The 22,595-nt window shown below is 47.9% G+C and overlaps 2 protein-coding genes across 2 annotated transcripts in view; both read left to right on the top strand.

Moving 5' to 3' along the window:
* The window catches only part of ABCA12 (ATP binding cassette subfamily A member 12), a gene marked incomplete at its 5' end in the record, with an annotated part of 82,052 nt that extends 72,949 nt beyond the window's left edge, over positions 1 to 9,103 (top strand). Inside the window, 10 exons of the mRNA XM_082763953.1 lie at positions 933 to 1,201; positions 1,794 to 2,004; positions 3,154 to 3,263; positions 3,789 to 3,933; positions 4,077 to 4,211; positions 5,455 to 5,558; positions 5,830 to 5,922; positions 6,376 to 6,481; positions 7,180 to 7,317; positions 8,536 to 9,103. Of these exons, the coding sequence (XP_082620079.1) occupies positions 933 to 1,201; positions 1,794 to 2,004; positions 3,154 to 3,263; positions 3,789 to 3,933; positions 4,077 to 4,211; positions 5,455 to 5,558; positions 5,830 to 5,922; positions 6,376 to 6,481; positions 7,180 to 7,317; positions 8,536 to 8,655 (1,431 nt within the window). The 3' untranslated portion in view covers positions 8,656 to 9,103. The remainder of the gene's footprint in view (positions 1 to 932; positions 1,202 to 1,793; positions 2,005 to 3,153; positions 3,264 to 3,788; positions 3,934 to 4,076; positions 4,212 to 5,454; positions 5,559 to 5,829; positions 5,923 to 6,375; positions 6,482 to 7,179; positions 7,318 to 8,535) is intronic.
* A 12,110-nt stretch (positions 9,104 to 21,213) lies between these two features.
* BARD1 (BRCA1 associated RING domain 1) overlaps positions 21,214 to 22,595 on the top strand; it is a gene marked incomplete at its 5' end in the record, with an annotated part of 43,767 nt that continues 42,385 nt past the window's right edge. The window contains 2 exons of the mRNA XM_082763212.1: positions 21,214 to 21,398; positions 21,489 to 21,545. Coding sequence (XP_082619338.1) covers positions 21,214 to 21,398; positions 21,489 to 21,545 — 242 coding nt within the window. The remainder of the gene's footprint in view (positions 21,399 to 21,488; positions 21,546 to 22,595) is intronic.

Raw genomic sequence — 22,595 nt, 5'->3', positions numbered from 1 at the left:
GTAACGCAATCTTCTCCCTGCAAGGATGAAAAATGACTCTGAGACAGTGATGATTCCCTAAAGTCAAGCCTTTTCTTAAATAGAGATATCCCTAGGAATCGGTGGGATAAAAACGTAAAATGTACACCTTATATCTAGATGTTGGTTTGTTTTTTTTCTTTTACATAAATGGCAATTGCTTTGTAAAATGATAGCTGCATTGGATTTTGCTCTCTAGGTGGATAGTGCTTGCTAAGCAACCCCTTGGATTTTAGGGATGTAAAAATACAATCTGGTTTTATCTCTCTGTGCTCCAGAGGCAGGGAGTCAGCCTCTCCCCATGCTAATTTACTGCCCCTCCACTTTGCAGCGTGTACTAATCCTTTCTTCTGCTAGAGATGTACCAAATCTCTGCATACGAGAGTGCGTAACAGTTAGGCTGTGCACTTGGCTCTTTTGCCGTGAATTAACTGGAAAAGCCCTTTTATGTCTATTAGTGCCAAATCTTGTGTTTTATGGAGATGTTTTTCCAAGAAAACCTGATAGGACAGCGCTCCAGAGGAGTGAGACTGGGGAACAGTCCATGCTCTGCAGTGGGTTGGTGCAGCAACAATAATTTTGGGCAGTGCAGCTTCGTTGCAGGACTCGGCTCTGGCTCACGGGTGGGTTTCTGGCTGCTTGCATGCACCGGGTGAGGTGGCTGCTCCAGGAACTGGATGCTGCTTACTATGGGTGATCACAGCCTCTTGACTTCTCTGACCTTGTGTCTGTGAAACAAGCTGTCTCCAGAGCTCTTTGCTCTCAATTTATCTCTGCTCTGAGACACAAGCAAATCCCAATGTAATTGTTACACTTCAGTCACACAGTGAAACCTATGAATTTATTCTATGAATAAAGACGGTGACTCTGCTTTTTTTTTTTTTTTTTCTTTTTATTATTTTTTTTTCCTCCAGGGCTTGCATGATCTTGCTGAAAACTTAAGGCATGTGTTCCTTCTGTTCCCACAATTTTGCTTTGGCTACGGCCTGATTGAACTGTCGCAGGATCAGGCTCTGCTGGGCTTCTTAAAAGCCTACGGAGTGGACTACCCTGACAAAACCTTTGAGCTGGACAAGACCACATCCAAGCTGTTTGCCATGTTTATCCAGGGCACCGTGTTTTTTGCCATTCGTCTGACAGTTCACGACAGGTTGATTCAGAAGGTCTGGAACAACGTACTACAGTAAGTAACATCTGGAGCCTCGTGGTAAGAATGGACAGAGCCAGCACTCAGTGGATCTATTCTGGGCTCTCGCGCCATCGTTGTTGATTATTCAGCCCATAAATTTCCGAGATGTTCTGCAAACACAGAGGAAGTTTTCCCTGACACAGCGATCAACTAATAGAGGTCTAGGTTACTGGAGTCCCTTCCTAATCCTTGCCAGCTCAGCCTGTTGCCCCCGTTTCAGGGCTCTGGCTTTGGTGGGCTGATGTTCAGCTGGTTGGTGGGAAGGGTGAGTCCACTGAGATCCTCCTCAGTTTGAATCTCCCCATCTTTTTCCAGTGAGGAGTGAGAACCTGTTCCCCACACCATGAGCGTGGCCAGGACCTGCTCCAGCTCAGAGTATTTCCTGAATGAGAGAAAAAACGAGGCAGAAAGAGAACACTTTTTTTTTTTTTAATGCCTTAGGGGAGCAAATAGAGTAGAAACTGCATACCTGTTTGTATTTGCATGCTCTGGGGTCTCACAGGAGGGCTCCTCAGTATCCCAAACACACAAGACCTCTACTAGCTGTGATTTCCAGAGGGTAACGGCCCCTGTTCCCTCCCTGTAGGTACCTGTTTGACAGAGTGCATGGCAAAGCACTGCTTCTGCTGCCTGTGACCGAAGAGGATGGGGATGTCCAGGCAGAGAGGAACCGGGTAGAGTCCGGCAAAGCTGACTTCGATGTGGTACAGCTCCAGAACCTCACAAAGATCTACCACCTTCCCCACAAACGCATCGTGGCTGTGAAAAACATCAGCCTGGGGATTCCTGCTGGAGAGGTAAGCTGGGGGAAAGGCTACAGGGAGGGACACTGGGACAGATCCAAAATCCCATCATCATCTTCCCTCCCAGTCCTCGCCACTGTCCCAGTACTAACAGAATGATTTGCTTTGCTCTGATATTTTTTTCCTTCCTTCACCTTGCACTTCCTATATATTAATTCTTGGAGTTCCAGTAGTAACTAAAGGCTTCTGGTAGATTTGGGACACCAAGCACCAAGCTGAAGGCCCTAGAAACAGGAACTGTGGATGGGACAGTGTGGGGCTGGGCAGGAAGACAGCAGCTTCACATGGGCAGTGTGGCCACTGTTCTTTCTGGCAGAGGATTTCTCCAAAGCACAACAGGCATCGAGGCTTCTAACTCCTGGCAAAAGTCATCCCGGTGCTGGTGGGGCTTGGGGTGCCATTCCTCACTGATCACTGCAGGCTGTGCACAGACACTGTTCCTGCGTGGACCTCGAGGTGGGGATGAGCTCTGGATGGATGCTGAGCCTCTGGACAGGGCCCAGCACACGAGGGTTTTCAGATCAGCTGGTCTGTGATAATGATAGCAAAATAACAGTAATTATCGGCACAATGGTTATTGCTTATGCGACACACAACTGCATATCTCCAACCTCAGCAATAAAACATGGATTTTAGCATGAGATACTGAACTGCACTACAGGGAGCCAGTTCTTAATCTTATTAATGTAGTGCATTAGTGAGATTATTTGAAGAAAATCTTGTGTCGCATTAAGGTTTTACCAATGACAGGACAAACCTCACTCACCTCATCCCTATGAATAGCTCTGTTCCTGTCAATGGGATGTTTTGCACAAATGAGATGATCAGGATTTGGCCTGTCAGATGAGCTCGCTGCAAAAATGCACCTTGCAGTAAAAGGAATGACTCTATTAGAGACACGTCCTTGATTCTTCACCATATTAAACAAACGATCCTAATAAAAGCTGCGGTATATTGTACCATAAACAACCTCCATTATCACGTTCGTACGCTCCGAGTATCTCTGCCTCTCTTGCAATTCATCTTGCTCAAGGGTCCAGAGGAAAGAAGTGACAAGCTGCACTGAGCGCTCATCTCAGTGCAATATTTCTGCATTATAAATACAGCCTGGTTACATTTCTACCTTTCTTTCCCACAACCCAGTGCTTCGGCCTGCTTGGTGTGAACGGAGCTGGGAAGACGACCATCTTTAAGATGCTGACAGGCGATATCGGAGCGTCCAGCGGCAGGTTGCGGGTCCAGGATCACTCTGGGTATGGAGATGTGATTTCAGGGGAAGGCGCGTGAGCAGATCAGCCTGGAAACTGTTTATAAGGCTGGATGGCAAAGAAAAAAAAAAAAAAAGTTAAAGTCTGAAATAAAACCAAACATTCAAGGCAGAGTAAAAATGAAAAAGGCAGGGAACTTAATCCTTTGAATATGGCATACTTGCTTCCTTAGCGTTGTATTTTGCTGTCATACCTCTGCTGTTCTCAGTGGTGTTTCTTCCACTTCATTCCATTCATTCCACCTAGATCCTCAGATCTTCCACTTCTGGAGGCCAGAAGGACCCATCTCCAAGCACTGTTTAACAGGAGTGGGCTTGGTGGCAGCTATGCTATCTGAAGGGCTGGTGGTAATTGGAGACTTAAGTACTAGCCACTGTGGCTCACAGACACAGCTCTTCCTTTGCAGAACTGAGGGCCTGAAAGCTGAAAGTCTGCAAATTCATAGCATTTCTCTTCCAGGGCTGTTTTAATTCAGTGTGTTAAAACTGACTTGCTGACTGCCTTACACAGGTCCTTGAATGACATCAGCGAGGCACACTGGTCGTTGTTTGGCTACTGTCCTCAGGAAGATGCCCTGGATGACTTGCTGACGGTAGAAGAGCACATGTATTACTATGCTAGGCTCCATGGCATCCCAGAGAGAGAGATCAAAGGAGTGAGTAACACTAGGGCTTGACTTAAAGCATTTTCTTGTTATCAAGAGCCTTTACATTGACTTAATTAGTATTTCACTGTAGGTGTGTGTGTGGTAATTAATTCCTGGGCACTATTGTGAAATCAGTTCTCTTTTGCCCGTAGATTGTACTCCAGCTTCTCCACAGGCTGAATCTGATGGCCTACAAAGACCGAGTCACCTCTATGTGCAGTTATGGCACCAACAGGAAATTGTCAACTGCCCTGGCTCTCATTGGGAATCCATCTATTCTGCTGCTGGTGAGAAATGGGAACCTTGGTGGGTGGAACTGAGCAGATCTCTGGGCTGGCAGGGGATCCTAATCAGTGTAATGAAACCTTCTTAGACACGGCCTGCAGGACATTCCCCAAATGTCCATATGGAATAAATTAGCCTTACAACATGTGCGTCCAAGGAAATTTTAGATTCCAGCAAGCACCCACATTTTCTCTGAGGGTATAAGAGAGTGGTGAGTGCCAGTTTCTCTGTTAAAATCTTTCAGAGATCAAAAATAGGCCCTCTGTCAGTTAAATTTCCCTTGTTCCCAGCTCTCTCTCATTTTTGTGTATTGACTACCTTGTGTAGTCTTGCAAGAAAAGCAGCATCCAAAGCTGCAAATAAATAGGAGAGCAAAGGAGCAACTTTCAAGATTAGAACATAAAACAGTTTTTTCTAGATTTGTCTTCCCTTTTTTCTTTCACTTCAAACTTTCCAGCTCTTCCATGAGATACGCCATTGCAGAAATACATCTTTTTTGTGCAGTTTTTCACTTGTGTTTTGGATGTGTGCAGTGCTCTTTGGGCAGGTTTCCCAGTGTTAACCTTGTTGCCTAAGTGGACTTAAACCTCCCTTGCTCAAACACATATCCAGCCCTACACTTCTGCCTTTGCTTCTGACCACACAAGCCCCTCAGCTGGTTTTGCAACATATAAAATCTCAGTAAAAAGAGAAGGTGGGGAAATTTCCTCCATACTGACTGCTGCATGAACCCGAGCTGTTTTTCTGCCTCATGTAACGCATTACCCTTAACAATAACAATTTGGTGATGGAAAGCTGGCTATCAATTTTATCAGCAATGCATGAAACAGGAGACAATATATTGTCTTTCATCACTGGCTTATTGTCTATGTAAATAGAGAAATTCAAGACTTGTTTTATCAGGTTGATCTTAGGTTGTGTTACCACAGGCACTCAGTTCCTATAAAGGGTCTGATGGGGGCTTGGGAGTTTCCCCCGCAGTCGCCAGCAGAGCTGGGCAGCTCCCAAGGGCAGTGAGGATGGAAGTTTTAAACTGACTTGCTTTTGCATGAAGAAAGCCTGGGATGTCTCAGCCATAACCATAGTGCAGTTCAGGAGTATCCTTCTCCCTGATTCGTACCGCTGGCAGCTCACCTGGGGGTCCTTATTAGCAAATGTAACACTAATGATGAAGCTAAAAATAGGACAAGCCTTGGGAAGATAAGATCTTGAGTGCATTACATTTAGTCCTGTCTTTCCCAATAGGATGAACCAAGCTCTGGAATGGATCCAAATGCTAAACGCCACCTTTGGAAAATCATCAGTGAGGAAGTGCAGAACAAATGCTCAGTGATACTCACATCCCACAGGTAGGGGTGGTTTGGCTTTCTTTCCAATTTCAGGGTCTTCAGGAGGTGTGGAGAGGTCCACCCTCCAGAATTTTGATCGCTTCTTTAAGAATTTCAGGGTGCTGAGCTGTAACAGGTTTAGGGGTTTGCTGGGGCTGAATGGGGGTGTCCACGTAGACTCACAGCACTTCAGTACTCTAGGGAAGATGCAGTAATGTTCTCTGATCACCAAAGAACTATTTTATTTATGCCTTCTTGATGATTTATTCAAGTTTCTTCGTTGTTTTTTCAGCATGGAAGAATGTGAAGCCCTCTGTACCAGGCTGGCTATTATGGTGAACGGGAGTTTTCAGTGCATTGGCTCTTTGCAGCATATCAAAAGCAGGTCAGTAAAGTGTACCAATTTCACTTCTACTGATTGGCATGTGGAGTTACTAGCACACAGCTTTGAGGGCTCTGGACATCAGACCTTTGTTAACAGGGCATCAAAATAAGCAATTTTCTATTTTATGTTCCCTACTACACCATTGAAATTCTGTTAACTAATGCGCTTTCTGCTCTCTCACAGCCTTTTTTTCCAAGAGATGTGTTCCCCAAAGTAATCTGTTCACTGCTGAAAATGTAAAATGCATGTTGGGGTTGAGCTTTGATTTCGTTAGTTATCACAATAGCTCAGTTTCTTATTGAGATTCACTCCAGGTTAACAACCCTGACCCCATTCAAGCTGCACTCTGCCTGCATTAGATTTCCCCAAAGAGGCTGTGCAGCACTCTCAAAGGATTTTCTTTATCTGTTTCTCTTTCCTACTGTGTTAATTGTGATTTTCTTTCTCCCCTAGGTTTGGAAGAGGATTCACTGTGAAGATGCACTTAAATAGCAACACAGTTAGCACAGAAACACTGACACAATTCATGAAGTCACACTTTCCAAATACATGCCTGAAGGTAAGCAGGACAGCTGCTTCCAGGGGATGCCTTCTCAGCCTTTCCATATTACACAAGAGTATCTTTGCAAGGCAGACATCTTGCAACACGCAGTACACAGAGATCCATGCTCTTAAAGTCTAAGGGCTTCACACACTTGTTACAGCCCTCAACAGCATTGCCCAAGGGCTGGAGCATCCAGGTTCCTTGATGGCTTAAGTAACCTCAGCCATACAGCTGCAGCGATCCTGTAAGGCAGCTGCAAGGTGACCCTCTGCCCCTGTGAGTTGTCCCACTGAAGCCTGACTGCATGGAGGAGATGCACTTTATATGCAGTGGGTAATGAGATGGTCAAGTGCTTCCAGTAACTGAATAACTGTAAAACCAGCTAACTGAGTCACAAATCCCATCCATAACCCAATGTTTGAATTAATGACAACAGCAAACTTGGAGCTGGGAATGCTCTGGTGACCCTCAAGCTTCCAGTTCTGGTGAAGCATCTCCCTGTTACAAAAGTACAAGAATTCCCAATAGGGAAGTACTGGTCGCTAGCAGACAATAATATTCCTCACCTTTGGGAACCAGATAGACAGAACGCATCTTCTGTCCCTTCATTCTCCCACTGTCTGGCTCCTCTGTGCTTCTAGACAGCCATCAAATTGTTTGCTCTACACAGGCAGCAACTTCTTAACTCTACCCCATTGTTCCTGTTCCCGCAGGATCGTCATTTCAACATGGTGGAGTACCACGTTCCGGTCTCTGCAGGAGGGGTAGCAAATATATTTGATCTCCTGGAAGCCAGCAAAGAAGCCTTCAAAATCAGGCACTTCTCAGTGAGTCAAACAACGCTAGAGGAGGTAAGGAATTAAAGATGTGTGGCCATCCGTTTAAAACTGTTAACAGGGGAGTAGACTGATGGTTACACATAATGGACTGCTGCACACAATAGACTACGTTTTGAAAGGGATTTCCATCTATATTCCTCCTGGGGATACTTTATCAGGACTACTGCATCGAGATACCTGTGCTGGTGCTAGGAAATTGCACATAGAAAGCTGCCTGTAGCATAAAGGATCTGTTCTTCCCTCTGCCAATGCTGATTTCAGCAGTCTCGTGAGCATGGATGAAGAACAGGATTATGAATCACCCCAGAACTCAGTGCTAGGCCTTGTGATGGCAGATTTTTACCACCAGTCACAGAAATTTGCTTGATTTTGCCCTTTCCTGTACTGTATTTAATCACAAGTTCATTTTCCCTTGGAAGAACAGTGCCACTGCCATCAAAATCTTGTAGGAAGTGTCTCAGCTAAAGGGGTGCTATAAGGACCTACCCAGAAGAAATCATTCTGTTGAGCATCAGCATCCGATATATTCGGTCTGCCCCAGAGACAGGAGTAAACTGCAAGCCCTGTAATCCTATAAACTGTTGAACAGAGATCTGGGGGCGGAGGGAAGGAGGTCCTTGATATTGTTTTAATAAGGGGCCACGGTTGTGAGAGAAATGGGCCGACAAACAGCAGGAAGCCCCAAGTCGTGTTTTGTGGGAGGACAGCATGGATTTGTGTGTATGCAAATGTGATTGCAGATAGTGTTCCAATAAGAATATTTTATGTATTCATTAGGTACTGTTCAAACGGAGACTGTTATGTGTGATTATGTACACCTATCTATATCATATGCAGCTGTGCATGCATGGATGTCAATTATATATAGACAGATGGGTTTATAAAGTAATAATATAGATGGATTACGCTGTGATCAAAACCAACTACCACACAGGGGTATTAGCTCACTACTACTTCAGAAACATGAGCTGCAGGACAATTAGGTTTTGCACAGGAACATCTACCTCTGCATCCCCGGGTGTCCATTCAGCAGCAGAGGAGTGTACATCCATTTATTTACATTAGGCCATAGAAGCCAAACTTTTGCAATTCTCGAATCCAGTGTGAATCCCTTCCCAAGCACTCTCTCCAGGCTCACAGTCAAATGAACAACCATTCCTCTTTTTTATTCATTTGTATTATAAATTCCTTATGCTGTTGCATACTGAACGTTTCCCTTTAAACTTCTAGGTTTTCATCAACTTTGCCAAAGACCAAGCAGATCCTGATGGTGTGGATGTAGCTCCCGATGTGACATCAGACAGCTCTGACACATGCAGCCAAGCTAGCACCCTCAGCTCCATCTATTGAAGAGCTCCAACCGCGAGGGATTGCAGAAGCTGGGGAAAAAACCTGACATGACCCCTCAGGGTTCTTTCAGTTTCTGCCTGTTTTCCATGATTCTAGGATGGCAGGCATAAAAAGCCACATTTTCTTAAAGTACTTTTAAAATATGCACATATTTTGTTACTAGGAACACGGTAGGCACTTAAGACTAGCATTTGGTTACGAGTCAGATTGGTCTTTCCACAGCTGTTGGTTTTTTGCCCCCAGTTGTTGTTGTCTGATGACTTTTATACCTGTGAGCACTTAGTTAACATCACCAGCTCCTGCTGGTCGTGGCCGTTTGCTTACAGCCGAAATGGCCGTGGCAGAGCAGAGGAGCTGTTGGCAGCTCAGGCTGTTTGACAAAAAAGCAGCCCCGTGGCTGCCCTCTGAAAGCCCGCAGTCCCCCTCTTGCTCTGCAGCAGACTTCCTGGAGGACCACAGCAAAGTTGCTCGGTTCTGGCAGGTTCCACACCTGTGAAATAGGGTTCCTAGCGCTGCCCTACCTCACAGGGGTGTTGTGAGGACGTAGGTGTTGTGTACTGCGAGTTGTGTATGCCTTTGGTGGGGCCATCTTCGGTACTGACATAGAGCTTATCTGCATGTGTGGGTTATGGCAGTACAAATATAACTCTTTTAGAAGTCACTGCTTCCCCTGGTGTCTTGCTGTGCTTTATTACAGCTCGTTGTAATACCTAGGGTAAGTCCTCAGCTCCCAGGCAGCTCTTGGCTCCTGGTACCCCACGGCAGCTTCCTTGTCCTTTTGGCTGGTGGCCAGGGCTTCTCCATTACAGCAGCAGCAGAATAGAAGCAGCACTATTTCCTGAATCCTTTTGTATGGAGATGTTTGCTTCAGAAGGTCACATTCCCCTGAGCAGAAGCAGCCTTGCTCAGAAATCTGTGCATCTGCCCCCCTGCCAGCCTCCCTCTCATGAGGCTCTGCCTCTCTGCTTCCATTTCAGTGACCCTCCTCACCACCACCATTGTGGCTGTCCCGGTAGCTCAGCGGCTGTTTTCCTGCATTAAGGCACAATTAGTTCCTCCTTCACAGACTGCCCACTGGCTTTAAATGAGCCTTCTGCTTACCTTGGAGCAGCAGACCCCCAGGAGCTGAGTACAGCACAGCAGCACACACATCCTGACTTTTTTTCCCCAGAATCACTAATAGCCAGAAGAGTTAAATATTGCATTTCATTATCTGTGGGAGCCACGAGGCCTCAAAGACTCACGTTTGGGTCAGGGCGGGTGCATGTGGTGCTATTAAAGCACATAATGAGCTTAGTCTTGGAGCTCAAATTTACTGTGGCTGGTAAAAGAAAAGAGATTGCCAATGCAGCCAGGTCATTCTTACCTTGGGAAGACCTGGGAGGGCCCACGTGACACTCCATTTTGGGTTCACATGCACAGTTCCAACCAGAGGAGGGTTTTTTTCAGGGGATTTGATTTTGTTCCCACCCTCATCCTTCCCCCCAGACTAATTTGAGCCAAAGGAAACTTTAGGTGGAAGCTGCAGAGTGACACATCTTTCTCCCCCCAAGCATCAGAGGAGTTTTACTAGTTTAGTTCCTATTTGATGCTGAGGCTTGCTGAAATCATCATGCAAGGAATAGGTGTTGAGGATTTTACAGGGGGATACAGAAGTTCAGAGAGTTTAGCTACTGCAAGGAGGTCACGCTTTCTCCTTCATCTTGCTGTAAACTTCTTGCTGATAGCAGGAGGAGTTTTGCTGTGGATTGAAGGTTTTATCAAGCCTTGAATTATTCCTCAACCTGCTGACTGTAATTAAAACTGGAATTCAGCTTCTTTCCAGAATGTATTTGACACCTGCAGTTTATAAGTAACTGAAAACGCTGCCCAGACATTCATTGTGGCTCCTATTATTATGTCTCCAGCTCTGCAAAAGCTCCTTTTTTCCCCCTCTCATTTTCATTGCATATCTTACACAGATCACAGTATAAAATTAAGCTTTTCTCTAATGGAGGGCTTGCGCTCCCTGCAAAGGACTCCGAGCCTGAATGCCAATGATTTAAATGCAGCCTTGTAATACCAATCAGAGTATTATTTTATTATGTCGATGGCTTTGCAACTGCCAGTGAAAGATGGATCTTCAGACTCTGTCCAGATGTACTTTACATTTAATTGAGGGAGACTGATACAAAGCTATTCTTTTGTCCCTTCAGAGGCTGCTAATCAAAAAAAAAGAGGAAGTGATTCATTGGAATACTTCAGCAAGTTGCAGTTTAATTGGGTAAAATAGAATTTAAAAAAAGAAGGCAAAGAGCATCCTTTGAATTTCCACCCAATTCTGGCATTAATAGAAACATCTGCTTCATGTGAAATGTGTCATCGCCGTGATATACACTCTCCGATTTCACTTGCAGGTAAAAATAAAACATCTGCTATTGCAATCAAGTCTGTAGGTATTGGTCCAAACAAGCAAAAGTTTGCGTACTTAAGGGAATTTAATTGAAACCTGTGGAGAAGTAGTTACAACTGTTAAGGGGCTTGAAGCATCTGGCAAGGACGTTGTAAAAAACATCACCGGAGGCTGATTTATCTTTTTTGCCGTCTTAGAATCTCACTTCAGAGCCTCCTCATTTTAACCTGTCCTTTTCCAAGGTAGGTCGTGCTCCAGGCTTGACTCCAGGACAAGAGACGTGGAAGCTAATTATATCCTGCCTCCGAGAGCCGGCTCTGGGTTTCTCATCACCCCTGGGTCTCCCCAAGGAGAGCTCGTTCTGCTTGCAGGGGTGGCTGGAAATACAGAGCTACGGCTCAGAAACAACTTTTTCAATAAAGCCAGCGAGCCCAGTCCTATTTTTTGGTCTGAGGAGGGAGTTAAGGTCGCTGAAAACATTGACCCCGGTGTCCCTGGAAGGGACAGAGGAGTGCTCTGCGTACTGCCACACATCACCTCTCCGTGAGCGAGAGACGGATGCTGCAGTCTGGGGGGAAAACAAGCTTTTCATCTCACTTCTTTAACGCAATCTCACTTCAGCCACCCTAATAACCTTTGTTCAAGGCAACGGGGAGCGACAGGGCCCTGCCAGAGCGATCGCGCAGCCTGTATGTGTTAATTGGAAGTGCGCGGGCTACAGCTGGGCTTAATTTAAGAATGCTCTGAAATATTAGAGACACGAGGTGTACACAGGGCAATAGCTAAACAAGTCCAGGGAGTCGAGGAGGAATTTCATAATTGGTTATGTGGATTGTGAGATGGATTCAAATCAATTTTGTAATTGGAGATGTGGACTTGGAGACAGCGACTCAAATCTCTGTCCCAGCTCTGCTTCGTTTATCTCTTTGTGCCGCTGATGAGAGCGTGGCACTTCTCAAGCCTGATTCTTGCTTGGCTTCAGCCCCGTTACAAGAGGCCACCAAGGGCAGCCAAGGAAAGCTGCCCAGAAGGGCCAAACTCAACAGCAGTTATCCCAGCCCTGTGAATATAAATTGAGGGCCTAACAGGACTTCTGTGTCCTTTCATGAGACCCACAGCAGTGGTTTTGTCCCTGGATCGGGTCAGTGAGCAAGGTCGTGGGCCAAACACGTCCAGGCAAAGCATTTTTTGCTCAAGTGACCAGCAAAGCACGGGAGCTGGTGATGCCCACAGACCTGCTGCCACGTGCGAAGTCACTCCTGGGATCAGGAAGGGGCCCCAGCCTGTCCCAGGGGCCTCGGCTTCCTTAAATTCCTGCAGCTTCACCGAAGCTGCTGCGAGGATTTGGGGCTTCCTACAAGCCAAGAAAAATGTAAGCTCCTGCACTTAATAGGGGAGTTGTTTTTTTGTGAGTTGGTGGAGGAAGAAAAATGGTTGTTGGATGGCAACAGCACATAGCGTGATTTTACTCCCTTTTTTTTGCAGACAACAGCTGTGATCTTGCATAGCTATAACAAAATATCAACAGCATATTAGGAGGGAGCGCAACAGAGAAAAGAAGCAGTGGGGAATGACAAAAACGAATTTGCCAGGATTATTATTCCACGACAGTATTTAAAAAAAAAAAAAAAAAAAAAAATCACTCTAATTAATTTAGTTGTTCAGGGAGAGGGAGGAAATAAGGAAGATGGCACTGAAATAGTAAGAACAACATTAGTATGGGACACGGCCAGCACTAACTTAGTGTTGGCTTTGCTCCTCACGCTGCTCGCATACGCAGAGCTGGTAATGAGGGAGGGAGACCAGCTCCACGGTGCTGGGGTGCAGCCGGCTTTGGGGGCCACATGGGCCCACGCCAGCCCCCCAAAAATACCTACAGCATCGGGGGGAGCTGTGCAAGGCCCCCCAATCACCCCAAGGGGGAATGTTTTTAGGGGGATTGGGAATAGGTCGTCACCAGGAAGAACAATTCTGAGGGATTCGTGCTGGGATATAAGAGAAATAAATGATGGTTTTCCCACAAGTTTTAAGGCCCAAGGCAGCAACCTCATCATCCGCCCCAAGCTCCGGTTTAATGCAGGCTCTTGAATGTTAAGCAGCAGGTCTTTCACCACAAGCAAGCATTTTGTAGACATAAAGCATCTTTTAGAGGGAGATCAGCTCTTTGCTGACTCCAGAAAAAAAAAAAAAAAAAAAGAAACAAAAGAGTGCATCTTCAGGGCGGGAGGGAGGATTTATGGTAACCACACACAATAAAATCCGAGTGAAGACAGGGTAATAATTGAGGTTTTTACCTCCATTAGCAGGTCAAGGTGAGCTCTCAGCCCTCTGCTAGCTCTGTCCTGGTTGCCAGCTGGAGGGGTTTTACGCAGCCCTGTGCTTTAACGTGCAGGGGCTGATTTGCAGCCAGCGTGTGCCCGGGGCAGAGCAAAGTGCCCAGAGCAGGCAGGCCTAGGGATACTTGGGCTGTTCTCAGGAAAATAATATCTGCTCACCTCACCTCATTGCGATGCTGGCCCTAACCAGAGGTTTTTCCTTAGCCAGTAGGACCAGCAGTGGGAGGCGTTGCTGTGTTGGCCAGGCTCTTCCCGGAGGCTGAAGCGTTTGAGTAAGAATAAGAAAGAATAAGAACTTGGATAAGAAGACTGGTGAGAAAAACGCAGAGAGAGATTTTCAATCCAAACCTTAAGAGATGCTAGGAACGCCAGCGTACCTGTAAGTTTCATCTCTCCTCAGGCTCTCCCTCTGGGGGAGCTGGGTGAAATATAGGAACTCAAAATGCCTTTTCACCCCCAGCCATGAGCATCACACCCCCAAAGCAGTCAGTCCCTGCTGGTGTGAGCCAGAAGCGCAGCCCCTGGCTTGGAGCCTTACTCCAAAACCTGTCGAAGGGCTGTGGGACCACACCTTGCTCCCCAAAAATTCCTGTCAAAGAGAAAACAAAGCTGAAGGGGACTCTTCTTCACCAGTTGTGCCGCCAGCCTGAGGGCTGGTGTGTGTTGATAACCCAGGGACCTGATTTTAACACAAACTCACATCACCCTGCACTAAACCGTGCCCTAACGCACGACACCAGTAGGCACGCAGCAGCAGGGGTCTCATACCTCTTCATATGTCCCTTCTCGAGTGTTTCTTTAAATACCTTCAGTGTCAGTAAGACGAGCAAAACCTGAGACCACTGCCTTAATCAGGTTAACAATTACCATCATTCCCATCCATCGGCGCAAAGCAGGCTGCGGCGCTGCTGAATCCGTTCCGCTTCAGGACCCGGGGAAATCAGAGCCGCACCTGAGCAGCCCAACAAGGGCAGCCGGAGGCTCCCCGGGAAGGAGGAAGAGACCGATTGCTCGGGCTGACTTCTTTATTCATTGTTTTATTAGGCTTCAGAGCCTCCCTAGAAATTATGAAGGCTTCCCCAGGGAGCGCAGCGCTGCAGAGGGAGGGTTTGCTCACGGAGCGCTGCTTCGCGCTGTGATAACCCTCGGTGCTGGAGCAGCTGCACCCGTCTCCTCCCTCGCTTGGGCAGCGAGGCTGCTCCTTTAACCTGCTTTCCATGTCTTCGGCATTTGAAAATCCTCATTATAGGCTCAGCAAGCAACTTTTTTTTTCTTTTTTTGCCCTGTAAACAGCTCTTCGCCACGCATGGGTGGATGGTGGCGAAGGCAAAGCTTGTAGATTTGTTATGTACCCCCCCGCCCCCCGGCTGTCAGCCTGAGGTTTGCTGGGTTAAACGCTGCCTCCTGCTCCTCGGGGCTGGGTTATAAACTGGGATTTATAAAAAAAAACACACACACCACAGTTTGGCAGGATGAGGGAATAGCACAGAGCTGCAGCAATGAGGACCTGCACTGGGTTGAGGCTGAGCATCAGCCAGTACACACGCACTGAAGACACAACACTGAAACACACCGAAATTTCACCTCCTGAAATTACAAGGTAATTTCACAAAGTGCTTGAAATCAGCTCATGCGACGCTTTAATACGGCACCCCACTGAGCAATACACTGCCTCTTCCAGGCCCCCAGGCCAAGAGCAAACAGCCCCTGTGGCTCTTGCTTCGTGCAGGGCTTCTGCAGCTTGTAGCCAAGCCCATCCATGGGTGAAAATGCAGCCGGCAAGGCTGCTCTGCTCGCCCAGGATTTACGATGTGGCCTCAAAACACAGGAGGAAAGGGAAAGCTGAACTCTCCTTCGATGTTTGCAATTGTAAACTGCAGACCTGAGCCGGACACGCTGTAAATAAGGAACATTAATCAGCAGCTAAGCAGCAAGTGGTTGCTGCTGCTTATTATAATGGCATAAATCATCAGGAGCTGTTGTCGTGTTAATTTGAGTTTAGGAGGGATTACTCTGGAAAAAAAGAACATCCTTACCTATTTACCACATGCACATCCTTACCTGCACGCACACACAAGTGTGCTGGGGTGTTTGCCTCTTAGTTTTCCCAAGGGAAAACACCACGGGAGCTTTGAATGTGAGGGCTTGCAGTGGGTTTGGCTGAATTTTAGCTGAGCACAACCTGCCTTGTGGTACCCACCAAAGTGGCACTCAAGGGAAAAGAGAGATGGGGAGGAACCAGGGCACCAGGGGGGCGCTTCCCGTGCATGGCATCCTTGTACCTCTGCAGTAACTCCGTGGTTTTCCCTTTTTTAAAACCTTATTTTTAATTTCATTTGCAGCTCAACTCTGGCTCTTATATTTAAGGAGCACAAGGCGTGATTTTGGGCTGCTGAAGCCCTCTGCTCCCGCACTTGGAAGGCAGGCTGAGCAGGGAGGGAGCGCTGGGGTTTAAATCAAGGGAGCATTACCCACACATTTCATATTCTCCTGAAATGCCAAAATGCTGCACTCCCTGCTGCTCTCGTTCCCTCATCTCTGGGGCCTCACCAGCATTTTGTGTGCAGAGCGCAGGGGGCAGCCAGGACCCCTTCCCAATTTCAGCAGGGATGGAGCTTCACTCCATGGGGATCCCCATCCTGGGCTTGGATGCATCCCCCCTGAATAGCTGGGGGTCTGTTCTGCCCCCCCCGAACAACCTGAATTCCTCGAGGAGAGGAAGGCTTCTTCTCAAGAAGTCAAGGCACTTTTTCCCCCAAACCAGGCCCGGTGCCTGCGGTCCCGGCAATCTGTCTCATCTTGCTGAAACCGCAGGTGCCAGGCCCTGATCGATGTCGCGGAGCAGACAGCAGCCAAAAGGCAAATTTAAAAGCGAGAACTTCAAAGGGCTGCTCGGCTGTACGCCTTCAAAAGGAGATGTGCAGGGGAAAAGGGAATTAAATCCTGACACAGGCGCCCTGGCAGAAAGGAAAGGCTTCCATGCTTTCTCTGTTTGGAAGGAAAAAAGCACAACACCCCAAAAAAACAGTGCTTATAGTGGAGCCTGCACTGCCTCGGCATTTTCCCATCAGATGGATGTGCAGGGGCTGATCACAGCTGGTGGTCGGCTGCCCCAGCACCCCTCAGCACAGCCGAAACCTCACCAGAACCTTTAATGGGACCTGATGGGGGCGTTAGTCCCGACCAAGAAATGGGCCTCGGGAAACTGACGTCCGAAATATTAGGGGTTTTATTTTTTTCCAATTTAACTAAAATTGAAATAAAAAGGATTTTCTGTATTGGGGTGGCCCAAAGGTTTCCAGCAAGCTTCATGCTGCAAGGATACCTTTGAAAACGGGCTCATAAATCAGGTGTAAAGAGGATGAAAGTGATGCGGCACCCACACCTTGGCTCCACCACGCCGATTGCCTTTAATCATCCCCGTCTTCATTAACCTGCGTTTGGTGTGTGCCAGAGGAACGGGCACCCAACCAGGGAGAGCTTCTCTGAGCACTGAGCCGGAGCTGAGGCTCCTTTTAATTATAATTGGGTTATTTACGATAGCTCTAGTACAGTCGGGATAGTGAAACAGGGCTAATTAGAGCAGGGCTAATAATAAGAGGGTTCAGGCCACAGCAGCCCCTGCATGTTCTGAAATCTGCCCCCAACTTCTTCAAAGGTTTCCTTGGATTTTCCTCCCACTCAAAGGTAATCCAGCATCTATCAGCCACTGCAAAGCTCTCGCTGCCTTTTCCCGAGCATCCAGGCTCGCAGCGCGCCGACCATATGTCTGCCTCTGCCTGCGAGCAGATTGCACCAAATATTTTCCTTTTTCATCGTGGCTGAGCAAACAAACACCATCTGCGGGGCTCGCCGAGGGAAATCCTGGCCCCCGCCGCGCCGACGGGATGCCAGCCCTGCGCGGCCACGTGGCTCCACGCCGCTGCCATCAATGCCTGCCCTGGACGAGATCCCTCCTCTGCCCCCCGCCTCTGGTGGGTGAGGACCTCGCCTCTTCTGAACAGGCCCAAAATTTGGATTATATTGCTGAAATGCTGGCTCCCTTCAAAGGAGGCTGCCTCGCGTTGAGCCAGGCTGTGGGATTTTATTTTTTTTGCTCCATCCGCAGCTATTTCTTGATTTCTTGGATGCACCCATGCTGCCAGGGGCTTTGGGCGAGTTAGAGCCATGCTCGCATCCTTGGCTGAGGTCTGATGGCAGTTTTTGGTCCTGCTTGGGGCCAGGGGCCAGGGTGGGCAGCTGATGGCAGGGGGCAGTGTATTCCCTGTTCAAACCTTTATGCCTATGGAAGTAAAACTCCCAAGGGCATTTTTTTTTCTCTGTTACTTTGCTTTCTGTAGGAAACCCCTCTTTCCCCACCCCGCAGAGGGTGAGGAAAGGAAAAACCAGGAGGGTAATCTCAATTTCACAAAATCCCTTGCAGTTTTGACTGAGCCAGGGATTCGCAGAGAGCTCCTGCCAAGTGATGGGCCCCCCGGATGCGGGTGCGAATTATCCGTCACCTCGGTGACTTTGTCACTCGCCCTTCTGTGGCATTGGCTCCACAGCACATGCCCTGACCAGATCTTTTGTACAAGCAGCCTTCAGATTTAGCAATTCACATGGCGAAAGCAGAACCGATGAACCACAGGCTGCTGCTGCCTTTAATTAAAAATGCCATGTCTAACACCAGCAGATGTTCCTGCTGTTGAGCCTCAACTAATAATTTAACGCCGTGTAATGCAATGCTGACTGTGCTGCTTAGTTTGAATGCCTAATAGACTTCTTTTTTTTTTTTTTTCAATTGCTATTTCCTTTTGGGGATCAAATCCCTCAATATTCAAGCGAGCTCAGCCCACTGAAGGCTTTGGTTCAGACGTTTGGGGAAACAGCAAGCACGAGGCTGCTCCTCCTGCACTCCTCTTTCAGTCTTCTGCTGGAGCAGACCCGTCCCGGTGGCAGGATGTGAGATGCAGGAACAGCCACCCTCCTCCTTGTTGTGTGATGAATCGCATGGTGGTGGTCCATTTATTGAACAGCAGCTGAGCAACCTCGATAATGAATGGGATATTAGGTAGCGGTGCATGTGCATAGAAGGGTCTTTACTAGATGGGTCGTGCATGATATGACACAGTAGGATTTTACCAGTGTCATCCTTCAGCACTAGTTTTGCTCTGAAGCCCTGCATTGTTGGAAAACCACCTTATCAGCTTAGCATGGCCAGGATCATCGCTGTCTTGGTGGGGTGCAGCATGGCCGATTCACGCGTGCCGCTGCCGCACTACATCGTGCCACTGCTGAAACCACTCTACCGGCTTGCTGTCACACTATGGATTTATTTTAAAGTGTGGGGGCCTTATACTGCCTGGGATGGCTTTCCTTGTACTTTAAATACTGCATAAACCAAATTTGGTGATATATATCTCACTCTTCCTGTTCTCTGCATCGTATTTTATTTTTTTTTGCTCCTGAAAGTCCAATTGCTTGCAGTAATTCACTTCAGGGGAAGATGTTTCTTAGATTTCCAAGAGTGTCCGTTCCTTAACCTTTATAAAATTAGGGCAAATGAATCACTTGTGACTTTTACATCTTTCTTGAACACAAGTATTTGTTTGAGGCTGGCTGCCCAGGGCAGTACTTTGCCTTAGTTTAACTTAGTTGTAAATGTTTGTAAATGCTCACATAATGTCTCAGCACAATGGAGTCCATGCTCACACAAGCAGATTTATTGAGAGGGACAGTAAACATATTTCAGCCAGGGGAAAGGCAGACGAGGTTTTATCTGTTTTATTGTCCTATACAGTATATATCGACACCTCATATTTTGTGAACATAAATGCCAGGTTGACTCAAGAGCTATATGGATCATGTGTTTTTTGTAACTTGTGCTCAAATGCCTCAAGTTGCCTTAAAGTTGCACCTGAACAGCAGTTTTTTTTGCCATCTTCTGTCATGACACACTGGGAGATGCCAGGAGATGCCAGGCACTCATTTTTTGGAGTGCAGGACAAATTCACAGGAGCTGAGCAAGAGAAAAGAATGTATTAGCATTGGAAACCATTGGTGTTTAATAGCCAAATGACGGTATTAGCTTATTTTGTGAGTTTATCCTGGTTTCAGAGGGTTGATGGAGCAGGTCTTTGTCCCAGCTGTGTGCCCTGACATCATCCCTCTCCTATATCCATTTTGGTGTGTGAGCATATGATGGGATGCGGCACCACCAGGAGCAAGGGACGTGCTGGTCCCCACCATCATCCTGGTGGTGTTTCAGCCTCTCACACCTCAGCATGCTCCAGATGACCATCCTGAACCCAAGAGACTTCAGGTTTCTGCATCCTGCATGGCGCTGATCTCCTCCTGCCTATGACTGGTGTTCTCCTTGTACCTGTGGCTAATATCAGTTGTGAAGACCAATATTTAACCTTCCATAAATGGCCAAAACAGCACCCAAATTTCAGCTGGTGACATCGTACCAACATCTGTTTTCTGCTGCTCTTGCCAGCCAAATTTGCCTGCTCTGCGTCACTTTTGTGATGAAGTTCCCTCAAAGAATAACTCGCTTGCTTTAATCGTGTTTGCACTGAGATTTATGGCGTGATGCTTGCTCACTGGTGGAGCTTCTCAATGTGAAATGTCAGTAAAGCCTGTTATAAATTGCTTCTGGCATTTCTACTCTATCTTTTATTTGGCTGGGAGTATTTCTACCTGAAAGTGATAAATTCTTGCTATAGCTTCTTTATGTGCTTCAGTAATTACACTGTGCAGGGGAGGCGGGGGAGGCTTCCACAGAGGCATCCCGGCAAAAATAGCAGCCCACCAAAAGCAGGAGGTTGGGCTGAGCTGTGAGGCGTTACCGGGCATGCAGGCCAGGAAACATAATACATATACATATATATATATATATATATATATATATATATATATATATATATATATATATATATAACAGCAGTGAAACATTCCTACCTAGCTCTGATTGAGGGGCAGGAGAAATGGAAGAAACAGATATTGGCCATCATGATGGATATGCATGAGTTATATCATGGGCATGGAGTTGAGCCTCCGCTGCACCCATTTTGGGGAGATTTTGGCGTACTGGGGATGTTTCAGGGATTGTGGGGCACTGTGATGCCCCTGCTTGCAGGTTTCAGGTGTTATTTGGATGGGAGGTATTTCTGATATGTTAGATTTGTTTGTTAAAGACGGGGAGGTGTTGGAGAGGGGCCTCTGGTGAGGCTGCACCTTGAGGGCTGTGTTCAGTTTTGGGCCCCTCAGTACCAGAAGGACATCAAGGCCCTGCAGCATGTCCAGAGCAGGGCTACGAAGCTGGTGAAGGGCCTGGAGCACAAGTCCTGTGAGGAGAGGCTGAGGGAACAGGGGGTGTTTGGTCTGGAGGAGGCTCAGGGCAGACATTATTTCTCTCAACTGCCTGAAGGGAGGTGTGGGGAGCTGGGGGTCAGCCTCTTCTCACAGGTAACTAGTGATAGGACTAGAGGGAATGGCCTCAAGTCGCATCAGGGGAAGTTCAGGTTGGCAATGAGGAGACATTTCTCCTCAGAAAGAGCAGCCAGGCATTGCGATGGGTTGCCCAGGGAGGAGGTTGTAGGCACCATCCCTGGGGGTGTTCAAGGAGAGGCTGGACGTGGTGCTTAGGGACGTGGTGATACTGGTATTAGGGGGATGGTTGGACCAGACAGTCTTGGAGCTCTTTTCCAGCCGTAATGATTCTATGACACCGTTAAAGAAGACCCTTCAATCGCTTATACCTTGACCAAGGGGCGGCCCGCCCGCCATTTCCCTCAGCCACCCCGCCCCCGGCCCAGGGCGGGCTCGGGGGGTGCCGCATGCGCGATGGCGGCGGGCGGGCAATTCGGAGCGGCGATGGCGGCGGGGCTCCGTGAGGCGCTGCGCGGCCGCTCCGGCAACCGGCTGGACCCGGGCGGGCAGCCCGGCCCCACGGCACCCACAGGGCACCCCTGGGCGCTCACCCGAGCCGCGCTGGGGCGGCTGGAGAGGACGCTGAGCTGCTCCCGCTGGTAACGGGCGCTTCGTCCCTTCTGTTACCGAGCCTCCCCCCCCTTTCTTCCCGCTTAAAACTAATGGCGCTTTCTTTCCTCCGCCCTCAGCGCAGGGATCCTGAGGGAGCCCGTGTCCCTGGGGCGGTGCGAGCACGTCTTCTGCCTGTGAGTAGCCGGGGGCTGTGGGGGCTGCTGCCCTGCGTCCCTATGAGGCGGCTGTGGGGTCTCTGGGGTCTGGGGTCAGGCTTTTTGGGGTGCTGGGCGAGGGGTTTGGGGCGTTTGCCCGCTGCTAAGGGCGCCATCAGGCATAGTGGGGTGAGGGTGCACGGCAGCTTGAGGTTTTCTACATCTTCAGCTCCTTAAACAGCCTAAATAGCAGCCTGCGTTGCTCTCCCAGGCCTGTCAGTGTAACTTTTCCCATATTTGCGTTTCCTGGCATCCCGCTAACCACCTCTGAGGAGGCAGAAGTCACACGGCCTGCGCTGGGACATCTCCCTGCGTTCCCCACACAGGCGGAGAGGCGAACGGCTCCTGCCTCAGGGGAAGGCAGCTGGACCTTGTGGCTCTCCCACATCTCACTGCTCTTTGTGGTATACAAAAGCAAACACGGGTACTTAAAAGGTCCGTCATAAACCTTAAACAGTTTTGCTGCACCACACAGATGTGAACTCTATTAAAATACTACACCTGTTCCAGAGGAGGTGATGGACACTTCCTAATCTCTGCTTCTAAGCCAGTGTAGAGGTTCAGCATTGCCCCTTGCTAATACTACAGTCACCCTGCCAATAAATGCGGAGGAAAACTCACTCTCTTGCTGTACTGGCAGTGTATTTACTGCCTGCTTCAGCTGCATCTTTCTCATGGGGACTTAAGGTGTTACAGGCCTGAAGACTGAAATAATAGCAAAGGATACTTTCTTGCTTTTTAATGAGAAAGTGATTAAAGAGCAGATGCCCTCAGCATCTTCTCCCCTAAGTATGGATCCCAAAGATGCTTGATCCCAAGTATGGATCGAGCAGTTCGTCGCGTGTGGGTTCTTGCCCAGCTTAGGCCCCTACTTGCTGCAGAAGGTTCTGCTTTCTGAAGCAGTTCTTTGTGCCTTGTTTTATTTGCACTACCTGCCCACAGAGTACTTTGTGAGATAATCCCCAGGAGCTTGTACAAGCTATAAATACAGTCGTATCTATCTTGTGAAATGTGTCTTTTCATGAGGGA

The sequence above is a fragment of the Aythya marila genome (genome assembly GCF_965140915.1).
Source record: "Aythya marila genome assembly, chromosome: 6".
NCBI lineage: Eukaryota > Metazoa > Chordata > Aves > Anseriformes > Anatidae > Aythya > Aythya marila.
The sequence above is the reverse complement of the archived record's forward strand: the minus strand, read 5'-3'. Positions and strand labels throughout refer to the sequence as shown.